The 22330-nt window shown below is 43.5% G+C and overlaps 1 protein-coding gene across 3 annotated transcripts in view; it reads left to right on the forward strand.

Moving 5' to 3' along the window:
- smyd3 (SET and MYND domain containing 3) overlaps positions 1 to 22330 on the forward strand; it is a 48270-nt gene that overhangs the window by 5943 nt on the left and 19997 nt on the right. For all 3 annotated transcript variants that reach the window (XM_040164890.2, XM_078085090.1, XM_040164897.2), the window contains exons 2-5: positions 7914 to 7977; positions 8095 to 8202; positions 8533 to 8590; positions 8850 to 9004. In XM_040164890.2, the coding sequence (XP_040020824.2) occupies positions 7914 to 7977; positions 8095 to 8202; positions 8533 to 8590; positions 8850 to 9004 (385 nt within the window). The remainder of the gene's footprint in view (positions 1 to 7913; positions 7978 to 8094; positions 8203 to 8532; positions 8591 to 8849; positions 9005 to 22330) is intronic.

The following is a 22330-nucleotide window of genomic DNA, read 5'->3' on the forward strand; positions in this document are numbered from 1 at the left end:
TTTTTGTGTAAACAGAGCTAATGGAAGTCATGGTGTGTTTCCAGGAAGTGCAGAACTGGGATGATTTGTTCCCAGTAGAAATTTGAATAAAATGAAAGGGCTCCCTGAGGAGTCACATTGCTCCACTGAGCAGAGCATCTGATACTTGTAAATGCTTGTGTACAAAACACAATTACAAAAAGCTGTAAAAGTAAACCGCATTCGAGCCGTGGGTAGGATTATTTGGAATGATGTCTCCCAACACATTTTAAGCCTGATTTCTTTACACTTATGAATTGCTGTGACCACGAACAACTATCTGGAGATTTTAAATATTAATAAGGTTTCTGAGTTTTTTTTTATTTTGTGTGGCTTCTTGTTTGGTAAGAGCTGAATTTGCATTTAAATCTGCAATACTTGAACTATTCATACAAACATTGTCATTGCACGTGTCCCATTTGGCATTTTGTGTTTCTTCTGTGCTTTTCATTCAACCACATTTCATTGGAATAATGCATACGTTTTACTTATCGATCTTAGCTTTGCATTGTATTTGTTTGGGACCCGACCTACACTGAACACATTCTGAAACGGTCTTCAGGCGGTTGTGAGTAATTTAAGCAGAAGAGCCCGCTGAGCGGTTGGGATTATAATATGTGGTCATGACTAGTGGTCGAATTGTAGTGTGTGTGTGTCATATGAGATATTAGTTATTACATTAGTATTGGATTAATATCTGTAATATAAATTAAACCCATTTTAAGTCATTTAATGACTTTACACATGACATGCAGCCATAATGTAATGTTCAGCTGGGGATGGATGCATGAATCTTCTGTATTCCATATTAGTTAGATATGAATATATATGTATAATATATATATAGATATGAGTTTTATCTCCCGTCAGGCCGTTTAGGAGCAGAGGATGTTAAAGCCCTGCGAGGCAACTATATTACTGTATTAGCTATTGGATTATGATGATATTATGCATGTTTACATAAAGAAGCTTTAGGCCAAAGGTTTAGTCAGGAGAGAGATTTCACGCTTCCAGAATGATTATGAGACCGCAATCGCGGAATATTATACTATTCATAGCGTATTTCACTTTGCAACTGTATTTACTTCTGTTAGTTATTAAATCCTTTTGACTTTTCACCTCTGGCCGGGGCGAAGGGGAAGGAGAGCTGAGCCATGTTCTGCTAGTAGACCCACGCGGTACAAAAACACCAAAAGTCATTGCACAAAAAGGAAAAGATGTTCCCTTGAGGCCACATTTTGTGTGCATGTACGTGTGTGTGTGTGTGTGTGTGTGTGTGTGTGTGTGTCTGTCAATGAACATGCACTTTCATCACCGTGACGATAAAACCATGAGGAGACTCGTCCCGTATGAGTCCCCGTCCGTCATTTTCTAAACAGCCATTAAAAACCCAGCAAGGACTCCAGGAGGCTGTCGATGCAGCACAGCTGGTGTCTGTCTCTCTTTTACATGCCAGTCGCTAGTCTACGCTCCCGTGTTGGCGTGTAGCGGAGCTGTGGATGCTTACAGTGTACTGAGTGGTCGGTTTGGATGGACTATGGTAGCACAGAGGCAACACTGGATGGCAGTAGCGTCCCTCCAGGAAGCTCATTCGTTGAATTGTCATGCTTACTTTCGCTCACATTTGCCGTGAGGATCAGCTTTTGCTGCATGAGGAACCGTCATCTCTGCTGTCAAATACAAAAGACGGGTCTCCAGCGGAACGGCGACGGGCTTCTGCATGTGGAACATGAAAAAGTGCTTTTCCAGGTTCCACTTTGAAGGCATCTGGAATGTTGCTGATTCATGTTCATATTCGTCAGTGAATTACCTCCATACTTACACACCACTACCTGTCATGGGGGGGGGGGGGGTTGTACCACTCTGTGTTGGCCACTCAGCCTAGAAATGAGAGAATTCACTCAGGCACGGCGGGACAGCCCAGGAAAGAGGACGCTACTAATTATTAACATACACAAGCAGGCGCACACTTACACTCGCACACAAATACCGCAGAACGAAATCTCTCTTGTGGCTGCAGCACAGCAGCCAATACTCACGGGAAATTAATTACCATGCTACACACACTCACACCAACAGAGACATGCTGAGGTAGGCCTAATTAGGTGTCTGATCGCATAGATTTAACAAAAATGACCACATGTACACACAGCGAAGTGCACACATTTATGCTCTTGCATATCAATGAGGGAAACCAGCGTCTTTCAGTCACTTCTTCTTCGCCGGACAGTTTTATGTCCTTTTTTATTCTGCTTGTTTTTCTCTTTTTGTGCGTTTTCCTGCCCGCCCCTCCATTGGGACCTCAGAAGTTGAGGATGACTGCATGTTAGCACAATACACTGAGTATATACACCTATGGATTGTTGCATCATATCTGTGACTTGACTATCCAACTTTTCTTCTTTTTGTTTTGCCAATTTATATGATTTTTTTATTATACAAAATACAGCTGAAATTATCTGTAGATATTTAATCTTAATCTTTGAATTGAGCGAAATAACAACATGTTAAAGCTACCAGGCTTCTCTTCAGTAGACAATGGATTTTACAGGCAAATACTGTGATTATAGTGATTAGAGTGATCACAATTGTCATTATAGACTCAGCTGTTGATTACTTAGTCAATAAAATGTATATATAGATAGCCCATAATTTAGAACCAATAACACAAGACATTGAGAGGAAGAGGAGGGGCTACACACACAGACACGGAGAGAATGTGTCTAGGTTTTAATTCAGTGTTCTTCATGTTCCTAATGAAAGCGATCTAATGTTATTCATGAGGTCTCCTACTGTGCCTGCAGTCCAACCTTGGACCTGCCATCCACAAGACCATCACCTCACACGACATCTGACACATCTGAGGAGAAGGGCGGACACAAAGGCGGCAGGAAGAAAGCAAGAGGGAGAGGAAAGGATGGAGAGCGGGCAGAGGATGATTAAAGGAAAAGAGGAACAGAGTGCGAGAACTGAGGCCAATGTTCTTCATCAGAGAAATCCTAATCTCTCAAAAATGATTTTGCGTATCATTGGGTACTAATGCAGTGAAAAAAACCCCAATATAACGATGTTAATATATATTTCTTGTGGTCTTTTTCAGTTTGTTTTGCTTCCTTCGGTTGTTGCCTGCAGGCCAGAAATGATTCGTCTATGTGCATTTGGATCAAGGAATAATGTGTGTGGCTTATGAAGAATGTATGTGGGTGTTGTTTCTCTGTTTGTCCTTCGGAAGAACAGTTTGCTGAACTAGGAAGTCGTGGGTCGCTGTGGCCAGAACTACAGCGTCATCTCCATCTGTCATATCAGAGGAAATGACTTACCGATAACATCTGGCGTACTCATTTGAAAATATTCATTTTGTTTGTCAAACTTTGCTTTCGTCAAAGAATGCTCCATTTGCAGACAACTACAGCATTGCAGACCTTTTGCATTCTAGCTGTTCATTTGTTGAGGTAATCTGTAGAAAATTCCCCCCACGCTTCCTGACGCACCTCCCACAAGTTGGATGGGCTGGATGGGCACGTCCTGTGTACCACACGGACAAGCTGCTCCCGCAGCAGCTCGATGGGGTTGAGATGTGGTGACTTTGTAGCCTCTCCAGTACAGACAGCACACCAGCTGCCTGCCTCTTCCCTAAATAGTTCTGGCATAATTTGGGGGTGTGCTTTGGGTCATTGTCCTGTTGTAGGAGGACATTGGCTCCAATCAAGCGCCGTCCACGGGGTACGGCATGGCAACTGACAGCCTTCATTATTTCAAATCCCTATTACCTTTGTTCAAATCTCCCACCTCACCAGCACCAAAGAGGCACCAGACCATCACATCCCCTCCACCGTGATTGACCGATGGCGTCATGCACTCTTGCAGCATCTTTTTACCTCTTCTGCGTCTCACAAATGTTCTTCTGTGTGATCCAAACACCTCAAACTTTGATTCGTCTGTCCATAACACTCTTTTCCAATCTTCCTGTCTGTGTTTTTTTGCCCATATCAATTCTTTTTATTAGCTTTTTCTTTGCCACTCTGCCTAGAAGGCCAGCATCCCGGAGTTGCCTCTGTGGACGTTGACACTGGCGTTTTGCTTCTCCTTCTACTCTGGTCACAGCCCGTTTGTGCTGTTGTCTGAAGGGAGTAGTTCACACCATTTTCAGTTTCTTCGCAATTTCTCGAATGGAATAGCCTTCATTTCTAAGGAGAATAGACCGGTGAGTTTCACATGAAAGTTCTCTTTTTCTGTCCGAGTATAATCGAAGCCACAAATGTGATGCTCCAGATACTCAACTAACTCAAAGGAAGTCAGTTTTATAGCTTCTTTCACCAGCAGAACTGTTTTCAGCTGTGCTAACATATTTGCACCAGGGTTTTCTAATCATCCATTAGTCTTCTAAGGCGATCAGCAAATACAATGTACCAGTAGAACACTGGAGTGATACACCTATATAGATATTTCATTAAAAAACAGACTTTTCCACCTAGAATAGTCATTTACCACATTAACAATGTATAGAGCAGGGGTCTCAAACTCGCGGCCCGCGGGCCAATTGCGGCCCTCGGGACGATATTTTGTGGCCCCATCCTTAATATGAAAGTGTAATGTTAGTGCGGCCCGCAAGTTTTATACTGTAACCCCACTGTCAGCTGCTGTGTGGGACATGTTATGATGTTCTGGTTTCCTACTGTGTGCTTGTCCAGTGAACGTGGCATGCATGTGACTGACATGGGGGGCGGGTCGTGTGTGTCGGCCGAGGTGCAGAGAGCAGGAGGGTGAAATGTTTCCTGCCCTCTTTCGCGCAGGTGATCATGTGACTAACCGTTAGCATCGCTCGTTTAATAAAGTTTTCCTTTACGACTCTCACTAACAACACATGAAGCATCTGACGTCACCGACGAGCGTCTCCGTCCATTACTACGCAGCTTCGATTCACGTAACTTCACGTTTGGCTATAAAGGAATTCCACGGTCACATGACCTTAGGTCTCCCCCGCTGAGTTAAAGGAGGACTAGTGTTGTAGTCTCATTCGGACCGATCCCCCAGGGTGGGGTTCAATGACTGCTTTTGAAAGTGAGTGTTAAGTTGTGTTATTGTCGACCATGCCGTTCGGACGCTAGTCTGGCCCGCGTTCAGTTGAAGTGGGCTGCATCTGGCCCGCAGCTGATTTGAGTTTGAGACCCCTGGTATAGAGTGTATTTCTGATTCATTTAATGTTATGTTTATTGAAAGAAACCGTGCTTTTCTTATACATATAAATAAGGAAATGTCTTGACCCCAAACTTCTGAACGGTAGTGTATCTAGTACTGAGTAACTACATTTTATATATATATATATATAATGTATAGTACTCAGTAACTACATATATATAGTACTGGACTGATACAAACCGAGTGGGTTTCTGCCTGTTTGTCTTCCTGTACCTCTCTCTCCTCTCAGAGACTTAGTTATTGAATCTCTAGTTCATTGCTATGAGAATTAATAGTGGTAATGATAAACATGTGGTATTTTTTGGTAAGTCAATATGAGTTCAAATAAAAGAACCAAATTGTAATGCCTGTTCTTGGCCGATCAAGTGAACTAAAAGATCTGTCAGATCTTCATCACATTGACGCAGCAGTCATGGAAACTCAATAATGCCAATTAACTCGTCCTGCTCGTTGATTTTCACACAGCCTTCACAAGCCTGTCGCTCATTAAACAGAATCGCACAGATATCGTCTCGTGGCCGTGATCATCAGAGGCCCATTTCTGGACAGACGTTGTGTTGCTTCCGGGTCTTTTCACTCCAGAACATTATTTACAACCGTTACATCAACATCGTTCCACGCTGATATGTTCATGAATTTTATAGTAGTTCTGGGACGTATCCAAAGATTTGCTTTTTCAAAATATAAAATAATATTTGCATCTTTAAACCCATCTCTGAAGGTTTAGTGCTGCAGAGCTACAATAACTGATATATAAACAACCAATACACAAACACGGCACAGCTCTTACAGCTTGTTACGGCTTTCTGAAGGGCAGCATTTCCCTCAAAGTGAAGCTGCAGGGAACACGTTTCGAACTGGGTGTCATGGTCGGTGTCGGCGCTGCTGGAAGACTGATGGACTTCCTGCAGCTTGTGATGTGACCGAACTCACCCACAGCCACACCCGGCTGTGTTTAGGTCTGGCCGGCCCCTATCTTTTGTTATTGCATCGCGTCCCGCACTGCAGGCTTGTGTTTCTTAAACCGTGGGTGGCTCCGCCGTCTCTGGTGGCTCTCAACCTGACGGGAATAGCTGTGTTTTTACGAACCTACCAGCGCGGGACTATAAATTTAACTATTGGGTTCCAGGCGGGAAAGGTCATCGCTAATAAGACACAGCAGCGCAAAACATGCTGGGTAGGATGAGGCACGGGAGGAGGCTGATGCAGTGGGAAGCTGTAAATTACAGAAACTACAAGGGGCGAGTGGGAAAGGCCGAAATGACGGCGCGTGGTGGGGAAACTTGTTGAGGCTGGGCGAGGGCCTCAGGCCAAATACAACAGACCAATCTGGTGGCGCACTGAAAAGGTCTGAGGAACACTTAACTTCTGACGCTGATATTAACAGGCAACAGCCCTCTGTCGGACCCACGGTGTGTGTGTGTGTGTGAGAGTGTGTGTTCACATTATACGCCGCTTTTGCCTTTAAGGTCCTCGCAATGTCATCCGCAGCATTTATAAGTATGTCCAATCTAATCAAATGTCCCATATCCAGTACGATAAGCCCCGGGCAAATGTGTTATCATCCATCATAGCGTGTTCTCCATTACCTTATTTTGTGTGTATGCTCATAATGCCTTCCATTGTCGGATGTAATTAGCAGTATTTTCTCATTTTCTCTCCCTCTGCCTCATAGGATGAACCACCCGGAGTGACTGCTCCGTGTGAATGTGCTCATGCCGAGGCGGCCTCGGGCCCCTCTGCCGAGGCTTACTCTTGTGCGCTCTCGCTCCAATGCTGGAATGACATTAGTAATGCAGAGAAATCCTTAGCACACACAAAATGCATGCAAGATGGAGAACATTCTGGGTTGCCGGTTGTAAGCACTAGAACGTGTAAATTGCACCGTGCCATCGCAAAGTTCCCCGTTTTATTTCATCTTCTATTGTTTTGGATGTTTATCGTTTTTCTGTCCTATTATTAGTGTTATTAAAAATGTCAAAAGGGAGTTTAAACAAGTCTGCCGACTTCAGGCAACATTTTGCACAAACACACACTCCCACTGAGTTCCTGTGACTCACAATGTGTCTTAAATGTGCTTGTGTGTGTGCGTTCTTAGTGTTGCTCTCACTACTCTCTGTAATTGGCTGTGTGAAGCAGACTGTCGCCGCCGTGCATTCGCTTGTTACCAGACTGACGGGCAAACCGGAAAGGACAGCGGTGTCACTCCGAGAAACAAAGCAGACCTCGAAGGTGCTCAGACACGCGCAGCGCGCCGTGATGCTAACAGGCCGCGACAGTGAGGGGACACTAATGTATTGCTCTTAGACGATCTAAAAGCCATCGGGTAGGTAGATGCAACCAGATGGCGGATGCACGCGGATGACTCGATACAGTAAATAGATGAGGATAAGACGGCGTTGTTGGGAAAAGGTCAGGACAATGGAAGGATTATGCAGGATGCCTCAGCTGACATGTGCATATGTTTTGTAGTGTAGCTGCTAAAACATAAATAAAACTCCGCAGTGGAACAGTGTCTCTCTCCAATCGCTGACGTGCTACTTGAGCAAGGAAAGCTTGAAAACCGTGATTTTTAAAATGTAAATCGTTGGTTTCACTCCAGCTCACTTGAGTCGTTCACTTGTTGAGTGAAGCTTTCACATCTCCTGCCTCGCCAGCAGAATTAACGAATGGTTTTTCTCTCTCTTTCTGTCCAGACGTGAGAACTTGTTGCGGTGTTCCCAGTGCAAGATGGCTCGCTACTGCAATACCACATGCCAGGTGTGTGTGTGTGTGTGTGTGTGTGTGTGTGTGTGTGTGTGTGTGTGTGTGTGTTTGTGTGTGTGTGTGTGTGTGTGTGTGTGTGTATCAATTTACTGAAATTCCCTTCTCTGGCAGAAACAAGCATGGTGCGGCCATAAGACAGAGTGTAAATGTCTGAAAAGCCTCCGACCCAGAGTTCCCACTGACTCAGTCCGTCTGGCTGCTCGACTCATCTTTGCCTTGGTATGTTTCTTATTTTTTATTAAATGGCTTTTGCACTTTTGATAGTTGCAGTGGAAATGTACGTAACATTCATGTGAAGAAAACTTTGTAACATCAGATTCACGGGTTATTCTATGCGTTCATTTCTGCTATTTAAAGCACCAAAGTTCATTTAAGAAAACTCCTCTTTCTCCTCTTGAAAATCAATGCATTGATTAAAAAAAACAAAAAACTGCTTTTCTTAGCTTCTAAAAGACTGCATGCAACAGCAACAACATATGTCAGTAAGTGCCACACATAATGTGTGTACACTTCTGTTAAACTATAATAACATACTCATATCCTTTCTAGTTAAGTCCTTCTAAGAGCAGTAGTGAGGAGCTCTACACTTTGGAGGAGCATGAATCACGTAAGTCTCTCCTCCATTGCGTGTGTGCGTGTGCGTGCGTGCGCCTAATGTTTTTGAGTTGACTTGATTCAATTTCTATGGTTCACTGTGACCTCACACAACCCGTTTTTGGGCTGTAATTAATATGCCACGACAATTTAGCAACTTTTAATCAGATCAAATTATAAAGTAAAGACGTTTTTCAGAGACGTGGATCCAAACCGACTGGTTGATGGGGGAAAATGATTATAGTACTTGTTTTTCAAACATTGTTTTACAGACCTGAGTTCCATGTCTGAGAACAAGAAACAAGGCTTGTCTCAGCTGGCCTCCATGCTGGAGCTGTATGTACAACAGGAAGTACCTGACCTGGCGCAGGAAGGGGCGTCAGCACTGCCACCTTCCTGCCGGGATCCCCTCAGCCTGATTGCAAAGGTGGGTTGAACACCTTTTAACACTATTGTATATAAAACACAATATACACTCATGTTTGCATTTGTGTTTCTGGTGCGTAGCGACATGTGCATCATTGCAGTTTCATGCACACACAAGTACAAACATGCCTACTCAACCCGACCGCAAAAAGACAAATACGTGCAAGCTTCTAGCGTCTCCCACTGCGCTTGAATAGAACCCAACATCTTCCCAGCATCTGTGATTATGTCGGTGTGTGTGTGTGTTTATTCCAAGAACATCCCCAGGTCGTATTCCCTAAAAGCAAACCAGCTGCCTTCAATAGAATTTGAACTGCGAATCATTATGTATGCAAGGACGTCTGGATTTCACCCTACCGCTGTCATCTGTTAACTTGTGTGCCTCCTCTTTGAGCTTTGATGGCTCCAAGGTGTTTGGATGCCTACGTGTTTGTGTGTGTGTGTGTGATTGCTCGTGCCATCTCTATCCTCGTATGAGTGTGTGTCTGAGTATTAATTGAAAGCGCCCCCCCGCCCATAAACTACGTGACATGAATGTTCCATACTCAGGGCAAAATCTGCTTGTTTCATCAAATGCTTTTTCAACATCCAAAATGCAATTTGCAAGAAATGCATTTTGACAGAATGTCTGCAGTGTTTAAACTGAGCCTGCTTCTGTTACACCGGTGTGTCTGTGTTGGTGTACGAGATACTACACGAAGTGGGGAGTCAGATATTCTGTTAAAGCTCATGTCCAAGCCCAGGTTTCTGTCCCTCTGATTCTGTCCCTTCCTCTTTCTCTGTCTTTCACACTGTTTTGCAAGTAAGCAGACAAAGACAACAAAGTGTTGCGTTTATGTCCCTGGTCCTCATGAAGTTGTTACACCTTTGCCAATTTGTTAAATTGCCTTTCAAATAAATGCTTTGCTATTTGTTAAAATCCAAATCCTTTCATGTGATTTTTCACATGTCATTTATATTCGCTCACACAAACACTTCAACCATTTGTTCTTGGCCCGGCTCCTCCGTCACATTTTACAACCCATTGTGGCCCGCGAGTCAAAAAGTTTCGTTTTCGTCAACGAAAACTTGACTAAAACTAAGACGGATTAAAATTACTAAATGTGACTAAAACTAATATGCATTTTTCGTCTAAAGACAAGACTAAGACTAAATCAAAAATAGCTGCCAAAATTAACACTGGGTACACTTCACCACATTTTACATTTATAAATCTTCAGCCGCAGTATAGTTGAGCTTGAATTATCGCCAGTATAATGTGACTGCAGACAGAGAAGCAAATGTTGCTTGTCGTATGCATGGATGTGTGTGGATGTTTTTACGAATCCGCTGCTTTCTGAAGGGGGTTGCTATCATTTGAGTGCCCCTGTTTACCTCATCGCATCAAAGGCCTTAAGACATTGCACTGTGTACATGCACCTTACCACCCATCTTGTGATGTGAGCGTATGGATGTAATTAAAGGGTATTGATTTCTTTACCCGTAAATAGCAGCCACCTTCATAAGAGCTATACACGATGAGCTGTGTATCAAACAGGACAAAGAGAGGACACAGAAAGCAACACATACATGTATATGATAGTGTGTGGTTCTTTCTCACACACGCACACACACACACACACACGCACACAAATTGTTTTCATGAGACCTATCTGAGCAAATGAAGAAAATCTATAAAAACCTGAATTAAAATCCATCAAAAGCTCAATCACTTTGCACGGCCACTGTACTGTGGCGGTAGACACCACCAAATCCCCAAATAATGCGCGACAAAAATGGAAAACTTGTATGTTGTGTTGTGTTGGCATTATCCGGACGGCCAATAGGGGGCACTGTGATGTCATGCACCGCATCCTGCGACGGCTGTAATGAAGTGGAGAAGTCCTCCGCGTCTCTTCTCTCTCTCTTTATCCTCTCGGATGTCTCCTGTTTCTGGGAATTGTTTGGTGTTTCTCTCTCATCTGCTGTAACTGTTCTTGAGCCTCTGTGCCCTTTGTCCTTTCGTCTTTGTCCTTAAATCTCGTTCCATGTTTTTTTTCCTCATTATTTTTTTTCTCTACAAATGCAGCTCTTTTTCTGCTTTTCTTTCTCCTCTGTCTCCTCCTCCCCTTATGTTCTACCTTAAACGTCTCCACTACATAGCAAATTGGGAGTTTATTATTGTGTACTTGGAGTGTTCAGTGTGCTTGACAGAATAGGTCATTACTACAAAGATGTGTGTACGTGCTGGAGGTCTCTCACTGAGGGACAGTCTATATGAAGCCATCCTTTATGCTAATATCTGCTCCCCACACAGACCCCTAATAGTGTTACACAAACACATACATGCATGCACACAGACACACACACACAATGAAGTAATGGCTAAGCATCATTACTGCACTTATTATACCCAAGGGAAGCATGAAGAAGGAAGTGTGTGTGTGTGTGTGTGTGTGTGTGTGTGTGTGTGTGTGTGTGTGTGTAGCACTGTGAAGCTATGTGATGCAGACCGGCTGGGCAGGGTGTGTGTCTGCACCAGGTTCCGGTCAGATGAAATCTTGCTGCGGCACATTTTATTGCCTCCCTCAAGCGACTTCCCCTCTCTGGAGTCACTGCGTAAGATTGGGACTGCATTCATGTTGGAAAGTGGAGCCACATTGTGTTGACATTGTGTTTTAGAGATCTACTGGAGCGCCCGTCCACCCTCAGTCCAGCATGAGAGGACGAGGAAGAAGAGCGTCCTCGAGCTCTTGTCAATACATTTTAACGTATCCATGATGTGTGTGATGTTGGGTGGTTTGTCTAAATGGGGGCAGGAAAGCTCCCGGTCGGTGCACCACAGGCCGCCCCCACACATGAAAACGGTCAGATAGCAGCGTTTGTATGACCAACTCAGAGATTATTAGCAGTTAGGGTGTTGCTTGTATTTGCATATGCTGCTAGATTAGTAGTTGGGCTTTTTTAATAAACGATGACAAATGGTGTCTGAATCCTGTATATGGACGTAAAACCTTCCCCACTATTAGTTTGGAGCATGTGGCCTCATCTCCCACGGTGCACCTCTTAAGGCCATGTTTATGTCCGTTAACATAGATGTTTGTAATGCACACCTGTATGTTTATGGATCCTTCCTATCCTAAACCATTTATGTATATTATTGTCTGTGTTTTGTGTGTGTTTGTGTACATTTACCAGCCTCTGAGTGCTTTATTGTAATGCTGCATCAGCCCTTTCTGCATTGAGACCCATTTTTCACATGCAACCCTTACATTGCATGTTATGCAATTATAGACACACACACACGCACACACACCTGTGTATCTGCTCCTTTGTGTCTCGTTCTCTCGCTCTCAGCCTCATTCATATTCTTCCTCCTGCCTGAATATCACTTTTGTACTTTTACATTCCCTCTTCTCATTCACTCTGAGTTCAACTTATGATATGAGTGTATGTAGAGACAAGGGTGCCTGAAATTTCACTGTACAATTTATTTATGAATGGAAGCCAGAAACCATTCGTTATTCTGTGCTGTGAACATTTTAAAATTCTTCAGAATTCTAAGATGCTTTGCATGAAGTCTGTAGGAAGAAATGGTTTGACAGAAGATGTGGTGTGAGGAGCCGGATACGATGTGAAGTAGCAGGAAGTGCAGAGGGATACAGCCGATTAGATCAGAGAAACGGGGGGGGGGAGAAGGATAGAAGATGAGCAGTAACAAGGAAATAGAATTGTTGTAAAAAGAGAGAGTGAGAAGCAGTGAAAGGAGGAAACGAGCGGATAAAGGATGGGAACAAGGAGTCCAGACTCAATAAAAGGTTTGAAGTAGCTGTATTTATGGTTCTCTGTGAGGGAGGCTGTTGGGAACACACACACACACACACACGCACACAACTCTCTTCTGACCATGCTGGACGCATGGCGACTCCCTTTGGAAAAGTATGTTGTATGTATGTTTATTACCAATGTATAGAGACAATTTATCACGGCTACACACACACACACACACACCTTCACACACATCTACCTGATAAATTTACAACCCTGCTGAAAACGGTTTTAGCTTCAGGTACACAAGAAGAAACGTGTGTGTGTGCGCCTGTGTGTATGGGGACGTAATGTTCACGCAAGTTGTGATATAACGCGGGTATGTCGATGTGTAAGTGTGGTCTCTGTGTGTGTGTAGCCTTGTGGATGTGAGTGTAACATCCTGTTTGTGTGTAGGAGTAATTTATTCTCCTTTTTTTTTCTTTTCCATTTATTGTCCATCTGTTGAGCAGCTCAATGAGATGCAGCCACCGTCAAAGTGGCACAACTTCACAAATGCAAAAGTTATCAACTTCCAAACTTAGTTCGGTGTGAGAAAGTACATCAAATGCGGAAGTACGACTAACTTCTCTTCTGAAATAAGGGAGGAAGAAGTCAAGGAAAGAGGGAGGGATGAAATGCCAAGTTTTTGAATTATAGGATTAACATCTAAATATTTCCGAGAGATAAAGACATGTTTTTGCTCTCCCACATTATCAGGTCCCTGCATCTTGGTGCGTGGGCGTTTGCCAGTCGGTGGTGTGTTAAGTCATTACAATAATCCTTGTGTGTGTGTGTGTTCGTACATTCAGCCTTATCGCTCCAACATTTCACTGGTCCGCTATTGTCGCTGGCAGTGTGATGGGCGCTAACTAATTAGCTTAAGCTTTGCAAAATCACACACACACAGCTTAGCGTAATGACTTTAAGTCCATCAGGAATGCAGCCACAGACATGTATAATAGGAAGAGAGAGAATAAAAAAGCATTAGTTTAATTGACTTATATTGGCCGCCTGTGTGCGGGCACATGGGGAGGAATGGAGAGAAGGGGAAGAAGCCAGAGGGACACGGATAGAGAGAGAAAGGGGAGAGGGACGTACCGCCAGCAGATGGAAAACGACTGGAGTTCAGCGAGACAAGAGACGGAGACGTTGACATGAGTGACAAAAGAAGAGCGGATGGAGAGATGCTTCGCAGGAGCAGCTGAAAATCATTTTGAATACAAATCTGGATTCATCGTTCGCTTCTGCAAAATGACTTGGGCAGCAATCTGTTGGGCGAGATAGGCCCGCGTTGCCTCGACGCGCGCTGCTGGTCCGTTCTGATGTGCGTTCTGTGGTGTGTGTTTGTGAGTTGGGGGTGGGGTTGGCTTAATGAACAGCTTTTGGCTCCGGCTGCGACAGCCACTATCTCCGTCGTCTCCTTTATCCTCCCTCGCGCTTTCTCCGCTCTCCCCTCTTTTGGCTCCGACGTTTAACTGTTCTTTGGTGGTTCAGAGGGATGGAAATCGGGATGGAGGCGGATAACGTGGCAGAGTGTGACTGCTTGTGTATTTGGTCTTAATTTCCTGAACGTCCTCCAGAGGGGACGTTCCTAAACCAGTTTTATCTCGCGTATTTACTTCACGCCGGCTCTGACCGGCGGAAGATTTGGTCTCGGCTGTTAGGGGGGGGGAATGGTCTGCATGTGTTTTCCAGGTTTGGACCATGAACTTTCTCCTCACCCTCAATAAGAACCAGAGTCTGACTCTGCTCAGCTGTGCGATAAAAAGGTTAAACGTGGCTGTAGATTTACTGTATTGATACCAACTTTGAATGTGGCCTTCCTAGTCATACTTAACACAGTCGATCCTATAGTTGTGATAGATATTTTGATTATAATTATGGTGTGTGTGAGTTTTCCCAATAACTATGATATAACACCATTTCATCTGCATATTTCACCATGTTGCCTTTGAGTGTTTTTATTATTTGAACTTGGTCACTCATCTTCCATATTGGCCGTGGTGTTTTTCACTTCTCTGCCCTGTGGATTATCAGCGGCTGTCCCTGGGATCCTTTTATCAGGACAAATAAAAGATCATTAATTAAGCCTCACGCTGACCGTGAATGAAGAACATTTGCAGAGCATTGCAAATGCAGATGTCAAACAAATTGGGCTTTTAGCGGCTAATTGTTCCATTGACATTTCACATCTTGTAAGTAATCCAGATCCAATGGTTCGCTACCTTTTAGGTTCAGCTTAATATAATTGACATATAAACCTAGAGATACCACTATAGAACATATACATATTTTGTATATGCTTGCTGAAATTGTAATTCTATTATCCAATATGCATTTCAGAAGATTGACTTTTGAGATGTGATATCAGGAGATTATTGGAGATTTTTTGATCATTTAACAGTTGGACTGGCTCATTGGGAGAAGTGCACATATTCCAGATGGCCAGCCTCTGATAACAGCACTCATTTGTTATATTTCACAGCTCATGTTTGGGTTTTTGCTAAAATTTTGTATCACAGCTAATGTTGTTTTTGCATCTGCATATTTGGGGATTTACTGCATTCAGGCAAAGGGATAAAACTGTCTTTGACCTTCAGGGTGTTATTGTTCCCCCTAAATTGTATTCTTATTTTTGGGTTGTATGTGTTGATTTGTCGATGTCTTTTCTGATGTGGACAACTACATACATGTGATGCAGGTCTTCCTTAAGTGAGGATTTAGCCTGTTTTCCCTGTATGATTACTTATTGTCCCAATAAATACCAGACTCTCCTTTTCATTCAGTTGTCTGTTTTCTAAAGAAGAGCCAAATAAACACGGTTTACAGAACAGATATATTTTCAGTGTTTAATATGCACGATACACAATTAGTCGTCATTGTGACTCATTAAGCCAATAATGACGTACTAAATATCTTTGACAAATGCAAAGCTTTTGTGAGTCATTTCCGTCCCCATCGAGGTCAGAACACGGGATCAGCCTCGAGTGTCATTCTCAATGTAGTACAGGAAAAGTGTGCACGTTAACACAGGTTCAAGAGTGCACTCACTCACCCACACGTCTCCTCTCCCTGACCTGCTGTCTGTCTCCGAGGGTCATTACCGAGTTATGTAAAGCCCCCGTGAATGCTGCCTCTGCGAAATAAAGACTGAAGGCTGCAAAGTATTTAGCTGAGGGATGCTTAACCATCAACACCTTTCACTTCCACCCTGAATATGAATGACTTTCCTCCAGGGTCCATTCCCGCTTCCTCCCTCTCGTCTGTCTCTCATCTTGCTCTGTCTGTCTCCTCATCTGAAGACACACCCAAACACCAAACCCTGCGTTCTATTCAGGGACATGTGAGACGCTCCTCGCCGACTCTCCGCTCGTCTGTGTGCGTTTGCCATTTGTTTTTGTTTTTTTGCAATCGTTTAAAGTCGCTACGAAAGAGCCTGTTTGCTGCACCACATTATGAAGAGGATTATATTTAGAGTCGGGGACCAGCACAAGTTAAGTGTTCCTGCTTCAGTTCTATGTGCTTTAAATTATTGGCCTGCAGTGGCTGCAGAGAGTTGAGCCCACATGTGTTTCGTGGTTGTCGTTTCGGCCCCCCCTTCTAAATGCCGCTTGCTGTGCTTCTTCTTGTTAAACATCAGCAGCTCGGTAGGAACACAAATGAGAGTAGTTGAATGTGGATGCACACACACACACACTTAGTCTCCATTGCGTCATTTCCTTGCCTCCTGTGAAGAACCCAAACAAAGGAACAAACAACAATTTTCTGTCCAAGACCAGATGACTTATGGCAAAGCATCAAGTATCTCATTAGTTTAATTCACACAACAACAGATGACTATTTTCAGTGATTAGCGATAATTGTTTTCCTGTGACATTTCACAAAGAAAACAGTGACTATTGAGTCTATGATGCAAAATGTTGTTTTTCTTCGCTGGCTTCGGTTGTTTCTTCTTGGAAGCCTGAAAGGTGTCCTCTGTCCATGTATCGAACAAAGCTTGTGTGTTACTCTACACGTCATGCTTCCCCCTCTGTAACAATAGATTAGAAACTTCATCCCAAAAGAAATTGCCTGGGCCGCCTCCTCCTCTTCATGCTGCTACTCCTCCGCGCTGTATTCTAGCTCATCTCGCCAAAGTAGCAAAATGTCAGATTCCGGCAGCACGATATTCTGAACGCTTTATTCCTTATCTACAGGAACGTTGCCCTCTGCCATGATCTTCCACTGGTTGTTTTGATTAAAGAGTTGTGAGGAGCGGTGGGGGTTGAGCCTACAAAACACGTGGAAGTAAAATCTGTAGTTTGAACACAGTCTAGAGCTGGAAAATGAGAGGAGGCCTTTTTGGTGCCGGCCGCACGGAGGGACTTTCAACACTGGTCATTTTCATACTCTCCCCACATTGAAGTCCTACAAAGCTGGTTGAAAATTGCCAGGCGTTCCTTTATTGATAATTCCAAAGGATGGAAACGTAGCAAAGTGAAAAGGGAACAAGAGCGGGCGAGCGAGCAAAGGCACACGCGGTCGTCCTGTGGAATCCGCACGTTTGCTGATTTCTGCACAGTCAAACACTCTCTGCCTCTCCTCTACCCTCAGCTGAAAATACGTCTTTGATGCTGATCATTTCTTAATATTAAAGACTAATGTGTACATAGCTGGACTTTAGTCATTCTAATAAGTTATTTTTAAAAAATCTTTTTTTAGTACTTGTGCCAAAGATACCCGGTTAACTCGAGCATATATAATTAATTTGCCGCTACTACCATTGTTCTCTCTTTTCTTGAAGATTGATTGAACATTAATTGTGTTAAAGTGTGTCAACATGTGCATCTTTGTCAGTATAATGTTGCTGCAAGGATGATAACCTCTCTACGTGCATGTATGCTTCTGTTTACAGTGCAGTGTGTGTGTTTGACTCAACAATAAGACAAAACTCATCATTTGAAGGTGGAACAAGTCCTCTCTCTCTCTCTCTCTCTCTCTCTCACACACACACACACACACACACACACACACACACACACACACACCTCTACTTGGCTCATCTCCCATTGGCTGGTAGCCAATGTTACCATGGAGATGGAACAGTGACTGTTAAGCATCACACATTTATTCAGTTTGTGCTTATTCTTTTCTACAAGACTTCATTATAAAACAGTGTATCGGAGCCATTGTAGGTAAAAAAAAAAAAAAAAAATGACATTTGTTTTCGTTTCTTGTTTTCTTTTTCTGAATTTGCCACTTCAATCTTGCCAATCTCAAAGGGTTTTTGTAATAAAATTACAACGTTATTCCTGTAAATTCTTAGTTTTATTTCTCTTAATAGTACGCCATTCCCCCTGCTCCCTAATCCTATATTTTGTACCTGCAATATCCCTGATACACCAACTGCAAATCGTTTCTTGTCAATAATTCATGAATTAAGGGAGAACAGTTTGTTGCAATATGCTGCAGAGTGAATGTATCAGGCAAGATCTGGAGTATACCCTTATGTCTCAGTCAAAATGAAACCCAAAAGGCCCTTTTATGGATTGAATCTGTCAGATTTTGTAGTGTCAGCAGTAATCTGATGATATACATCTAACACCGTTTTTTGTCTTCTGTTTTGCATTCATTAATTCATTTCTTTTCATTTTGTGCACTTAAAAGTATTGTAGCAAATTTCTGTATTTCCCCTCTCAGTTAGGGAGACCAAAGGGGGATTTGATGTAATGAGCCCCTCCCAGGAAACACCCCCAGGTGGAGTAGAAGAGGAGGGGAAGATGGCAGCAGGAGGAAGGACAAACACTCATGTCCCAGTCGGCCAGTGCATCGAACTTAGTGTAATTACAATGGGGATCTCCTTTAATTGACTCCTACCACAAACCTGTGTGTGTGTGTGTGTGTGTGTGTGTGGAATGCTTTAATACACAACTTCAGGTTTATTGCGAATACAATCGCTTCTGTGAAGTAATCTTCATACAGCTGTCCAATGTATCTGGACCCCTGAGAACAACAAAAAAACAAACCAGCCAGGTTACCATCCAGGGACAAAACATTAACCTCCAGGAAAAGGATATGATGACAAATAATGACAGCTCTTTATAATTGTATAACTTTATTATAGTACATAATGATGATGTGAAGTATGTGCACTCATGCGCAGGTCCATGTCATTAAGGAAGGTGGTATGTTGATAAATGGTCAGCCCTACAAGTGAGGGGGGTGTGTGTGTGTGTGTGTGTGTGTGTGTGTGTGTGTGTGTGTGTGTGTGTGAGAGCATTTTTGCATCCCTTGTATCGAATTGCTTGTGAGTATTGTGAAAGTGCGTTCATCAGTCTTTTAAATGTCATTAGCTTCGAGCCATTCCTGTAATCCAATTTTGAAGCACACAGCAGCGATGTGTCATATGGACACTCACACGGATATCGACTGATTGCTGTGAGCGAGTGTGAGTGACGTGACACGCGGCGACAGCGGTGTGTTATTTTTCATATAATGTGATTTGTTTTTACAGAACGCGAACACACCACACACTTAACTGTACTGACATTGTAAGTCAAGGACATCCCCTAGTTTCACAGGTGAGGGAACACGGACTATTTCTGCTGTGAGAAAGAAGAGCAGGGCAGAGAGGAAGAGGACCGAAGGGGATGAAGGTGGCAGTTAAAGAGCGATTGACTGCAATCGCTTACGAATAAACCACCGTGCTGCTGAAATCAGCGTCCCTCTTTCAGCTGAACGGCAAACCGGCAGAGTGGCCGCTGCTTGGGCCAATGGAGGAAGTTAAACATGAAAGCGCGTAGATGCTTCAGTCCCCTGACAATCGTCTGATTGCTTCATTGCTGATGTATTGAAATATCTCTTAACTCGTTACTTCGTTAAAAGCGGTTTTCAACCTGCGGTATAGAATTCCCTCGTCGCTGGCATGAAAGAGACGCTCCCCATCTCTGTCAGTCGGTGGGTCCCCCCCCACCCCACCCGACCCCCACATTTAGCTGACATTTCAGATATTGCAAGTTTTTGATCTGTGATTCCACATCCCAATCTCTGCTCACAACACCTTTTTTTTCCCGCCTCCACCCTTCATCTCCTCTGTAGTCCCTCATCCTTTCATCATGCCATGGTTGCAACATCAGATAGTACTTACTGTAGGCCTACACCTTTCTGAAGGAATGGCCAACGAGCTGATGAAGAGCAAAGGCAACGGGGGGAGGGGAGAGGAGAGTAGAGAACAAGGAAGGAGAAGAGGAAGATGAGAGAACTGTAATATGAGTAGATTTAGTAAGAGGAAGGGGAGAGGTTGTAACTGACTGTAAGTAAGAAGTACTTTTGTATAATTTTGAATTGTAGCTCCCAAAACTTTATTTGCCACACACACACTCTCTCTCTCTAAGAATTACTGGTGATGACAGTTAGCCAGATCTGCTACCTCAGTAATGTACAGCTGGTGTTTGTGAGCTCCACCAAGCAGAAAAAAGGGTCTTCCAGCACATTGCACAACGAACGAACACACACACACACACACACACTGGTTGCTCTAATGCCGACACACTCCTCTGTGTTGTTTCTTCCTTCTAGGAACTCTCTGTGAAACCAATCACACATGATCCAGTACAGTATAGATATGCATGTTATCGACAGACAGATTTGACATCTACTGTAAGTGGTTTGCGGCCCGGCGGACTGCATGTAGGTGCGTCAGCACTGTTTGAGTGACGCTACGGCAGAGCGGATAGAAGGCGTGCGTTGCCCGTCTCCGGGGACCTCCGGGACCAGATGGAAGCAGTGTGAAGAATGAGTTGAGGGGCTGCCAGTGGTCATGTGCTCCAGTGTTTGCTCTGCATGTAATGGCTTTGCTGTTTAGGCTTGAGTGGTCAGTGGAGGGGGGGGGGGGGGGAGGCAATAATTATAAATAAATCAATTATAGAACTATAATTTCGGACTTAATAGACTTTCACATACCTCGTCCAGGCCTCCCTCTCCTCGCAAAGGGCTTTGTTCTGGCGGAGAGCTTCTACCTACTGGCAGGTAGTGTCATTATAATGAGGGAGGCAGCAGAGGGTGAGATGTATTATTGTCTGAACGAGGATGGAAGCTGGGGGAGGAGGGTGGAATCTGTGTTGCTGAGACTGAGACCGGGTTGTTTGTCTGACCACTGCGATTGAAAGCTGCAGACCAAACACCTCCCTGCAGGAATGACTGTGTGTGTGTGTGTGTGTGTGTCATATTTCCATCATGCTGTTTGAAGCTGCTGGTAGAAGCTCGCCTCTAAACAGTCACCTGCTGTTGTTGACTTCCACCCTGCGACCTGTGTGTGTGTGTGTGTGTGTGTGTGCGCCATATATCTTTTGATTTTCCTCTTTGTTTTTCATTTCCCTTCCTGTTTCCCTCTCTAGTCCCTCTATCTTCTCTGTGTGTGCGTCTCCTTTATCTTTCCTTCTAGCGATGCCCCCGTTTCTGTTGCTGTGTTGAGAGATTGCCTCGTGTAACCAAAGTTTAACACACCGTATTTGTTATGTGTCCCGAGCAGAGATGTATTTTGATTTGATAAAGTTTGCCGGCGTTGGAGACTCTTTAAAGATTTACACTATATTTTTTTATGGTGTAGTTGATTCTGTCATCAACTTTTGAAGGATGACACGTTCGGTGTTTGCGGTTACCTTGACTAGACTTGTGAGTAGATTGATGGGCACAGTTTGAGCTCTTCAATGTTCAGAGAATTATCAGGACGGTTGAGTACTTCACTTCATGAATAAATTGCTCTCCGCCATGTCCCACACGGTGTTCTCTGCTCTCTCATCAATCCCTAAATTCCTTCTCTCCCTCATCTTTTTTTAAAATATTCTCTGTCTACCCCAACTTTCCTCTCTGCCTTTGGGGCTCGTGGTTCGTTCCATAGACCAAAATATCATCCACCAAGTTTCACTAATGAACAACTTTGTGTGTGAGACAGAGTTGTGCCCCCTCCACCCCGCTCCCTTCCACCCCCCTCCCTTCCTCCCTCCCTCCCTTCCTCCCTCACTCCCTCCCACTGTGGCAATCAGTAAGAGGTTCATATTATTTGTTGCATTTGTTTTGTTGAGTTTAATAAAGTGGAAATAAATACATGTATAAATATAAGAGTTTCTATAGACAACACGCACAGTGAATGAATAATGAACTGTTGCTTAGCACTCAATGTTTGTGGAAAAATCTAACGAGAAAACTTGAAACGAAAAATCAAAGAGCATAGAACTAACAGGCCTGGCGTTCATTTAAGGAGTAAAGAAGTATTTACTCATTTATTTAGTATTTATCTGATGTTGTGGACAATTTAAGGACAAATTAAGGACATTTAAAGACATTTATGTATATAAAAGCTTGAACTTAAAAGTTAAGACTTAATAATAACTCATAATCTGCTCACGCCAATGTGTCTTGTCAGCAATCTCTTGGGTTTGGAGTCGATATCTTTTGGACGTGATTAATTGAGGAAAGAAACAATAGTGCACTGATATTGACAGTTTAGAAATATTGATGATAGAAATCACTGCAATACACCTGCCAAGTATGAGGCAGA

This window comes from Gasterosteus aculeatus, chromosome 12 (assembly GCF_964276395.1).
Source record: "Gasterosteus aculeatus chromosome 12, fGasAcu3.hap1.1, whole genome shotgun sequence".
NCBI classification, from domain to species: Eukaryota; Metazoa; Chordata; class Actinopteri; order Perciformes; family Gasterosteidae; genus Gasterosteus; species Gasterosteus aculeatus.